General features: G+C 36.8%; 1 protein-coding gene across 1 annotated transcript in view; it reads right to left on the bottom strand.

Moving 5' to 3' along the window:
- The window catches only part of LOC106529441 (polycystic kidney disease protein 1-like 2), a 40,075-nt gene that overhangs the window by 12,841 nt on the left and 24,570 nt on the right, over nt 1-2,664 (bottom strand). The window contains exons 28-30 of the mRNA XM_014024867.1: nt 1,937-2,267; nt 1,718-1,851; nt 679-806 (exon numbers count right to left, since the gene is read on the bottom strand). Of these exons, the coding sequence (XP_013880321.1) occupies nt 679-806; nt 1,718-1,851; nt 1,937-2,267 (593 nt within the window). The remainder of the gene's footprint in view (nt 1-678; nt 807-1,717; nt 1,852-1,936; nt 2,268-2,664) is intronic.

Consider the following 2,664-nt stretch of genomic DNA (forward strand, 5'->3'; position numbering starts at 1 on the left):
CCCCGGAGGAGCTGGAAGAAGTGGCTGGGGAGAGGGAGGTCTGGGCCTCCCTTCTGAAGCTGCTGCCCCCGCGACCCGACCCCGGATAGGCGGAAGAAGATGGATGGATGGATGGATGGAAGAGCATAATACCAATATAAAAAAGTACAAAATAATACAGCATGCTTTTCATTTTTGAACAAACAATAAAAACACAATCAAGAACCAAAGGTGCTCGGTCTTTATTTTGTGGGTATTAAGTGGTTGTCATATTTTGTACAAATACACAACACTGCTGATTTGTATGCCAGAGTCACGAAACAAAATTATTTGGTCAACAATCAATTATTTGGTCAGCATGGTGGATAAGTGGTAATCACTGTTGCCTCACAGCAAGAAGGTCATGGGTTCAAACTCTGAGTTGAGCCTTAAAAAAGCTGGTGAAGATTTAGAAAAACAAATCTCTTAGTTCTGTTTATTGATAATTTTTTTAAATGGATTAATTAAAAAAACATCTGATGTAAATCTGTTAGATAAGTTCTACCAGAATCTTGTGACAGGACCTAATATACTTTTTGTGATTTTATGAAGCCACCAGCAAAAATAATAAACCTCTGCTTCAAATGGAAATTTGAATAAATATGATGTGTGAAAACAAACAAACAAACAAACAAAAAACAAGCTAGCTAAGAAATTTACCTGGTGAAACATGTAGTAAAGGACAAAGAGCAAATAGATAATCTCAGAGGCCATGACGAAGAAGTACAGCCCTCCGGTTGATGGGTAAAGTCGAACACTCCGCAGCTCACTGTAGARCTGAAAAGCTCCTGGACGATAAAAAAACTAGCATTAGATTTGTGCCGAGTTGTAAAGTAACTTAKTACAAATACTTTACTGTACTTAAGTAGAATTTTTGGGTATCTGTACTTTGAATAATTATTTCTCAGCCTACTTTTTACATCTACTTTTTACATTTTCACACAATCATCTGTACTTTCTACTCCTTACAATTTTAAAAAGGCAAGAAGTAGAAAGTCGTTACTTTTATTTCATTCCAGCTTGTTATTGTAAAATATAAAAACTATCCATATAAACTGTGCTTCCAAGATAGAGTGAATTTAATTGTGGTTGAATGAGAAGTATAAATATATAAAACTCTGATACCGTATTAATTTGTTCACAAACAAATCGTGTCACACTCCAGCAGGACATAATCATTAAAATAAAAGGGCTGTACTTAAGAAGTATTTGTATTTCATGAATTATATTACTACATTTGGCCGCAGCCCTCAGATAGATTTTCATTTTGGGGAAAAGCTTTGTGCAGCCTTGATATATGTATATAAACTGAAACAGCTGGACTAGTGCATCCTTAATTTAACAAATTATTTATTTTAATTCAACAGTCATTTCTGCAGTTTTTGCGGAGGTCACCTCCTAATAAATGTCCTTACAGAAAATCAAACTACTCATTTTAAATCTATACTTTTAATATTTAAGTACAAAATACGTCAGGTACTTTAAGACTTTTACTCAAGGAATATTCCCAAAGAAGACTAACTTTTACCACAGTATTTTTTTAGTAAAATAATTGTACTTTAACTCAAGCATCACTTTGTGGTACTTTATACAACACTGGATTTGTGTCATTTGCTTTGCTTGACTTTACAATATGATCTGATGTTATATCCTGTTCAGGATTATCTGCATAAAAGGTATAGATGATTATAAATCCTACCTATAGCTGGGCTCTCCATCAAGAATGTGACGATACAGAAGAGGTTCACATTTGCATTATAAACAGTGAACTCAACAAATATTGCCCTCGTGTACACATCCAGCCATTTATTTATGAAAAGATACTCCAGTGTGCTGTGGATGAAGAACATAACATTTGTTCAGAGGAAATACATAAATGAACTGCCACAATTGTCAGGCAATTTGTTGTTGAACATACCGACTGGCATTTTCTAAATCCGGGCCGAGATCCGCTACGAAGCCACCTCCCTTGTAGAGCTGCAGTCGGCCCCAGAAAGGTGGTGTCCTGAGCTCAGATTGGGTCTGGTACTTCCACGGACTGGACGTGCGTGCAGAAACGTTATGTGTCACCGTGTGGTTCCAGCCTGGATTATAGGACCCCGTGTCCTCCGCCTCCCATGAATACGGAGCATCACATTCTGGCTCTAATGCACGCATGACGCCAGCAATCTGACACGAGTTCTTCTTCACTCTCAGCTGACGAAGACGGGCGTTCCCCACCAGTTTGGAGTTTCCATCTGTGATAAATCCTAAATGACAACATTTTATTTATTCTATCATTACAGATACTTTTAGATCTTTTCATTGATTATAACCTCTGAAGTAACACAACTTATAAAAGTGGCTTTCATTGTAACACACTGTGTCATGACCACACTGAAGCCAAAGATTTGAATTCTTCTCACCGCTGCGGCTGTGCATATCTTCATCTCAAGTTCACAAAACAACTTTGTGACTCAGTTTATACAAATTAACTTTTTCAATCTTTCTTCAAGCCTATCGCCATTTGTATCATATTTGCTACGCAGGATTCTGTGACCTATAGTTTATCAATGTGGTCAATATTTTCCTCAAAAACCTGTTGTATATAATTTGAGACCTGTATTCTGCCCTCTGGTGGATTAGCGCAACTTATTATTATTATTA

Source organism: Austrofundulus limnaeus, unplaced genomic scaffold (assembly GCF_001266775.1).
Source record: "Austrofundulus limnaeus strain Quisiro unplaced genomic scaffold, Austrofundulus_limnaeus-1.0 Scaffold443, whole genome shotgun sequence".
Classification (NCBI taxonomy): Eukaryota; Metazoa; Chordata; class Actinopteri; order Cyprinodontiformes; family Rivulidae; genus Austrofundulus; species Austrofundulus limnaeus.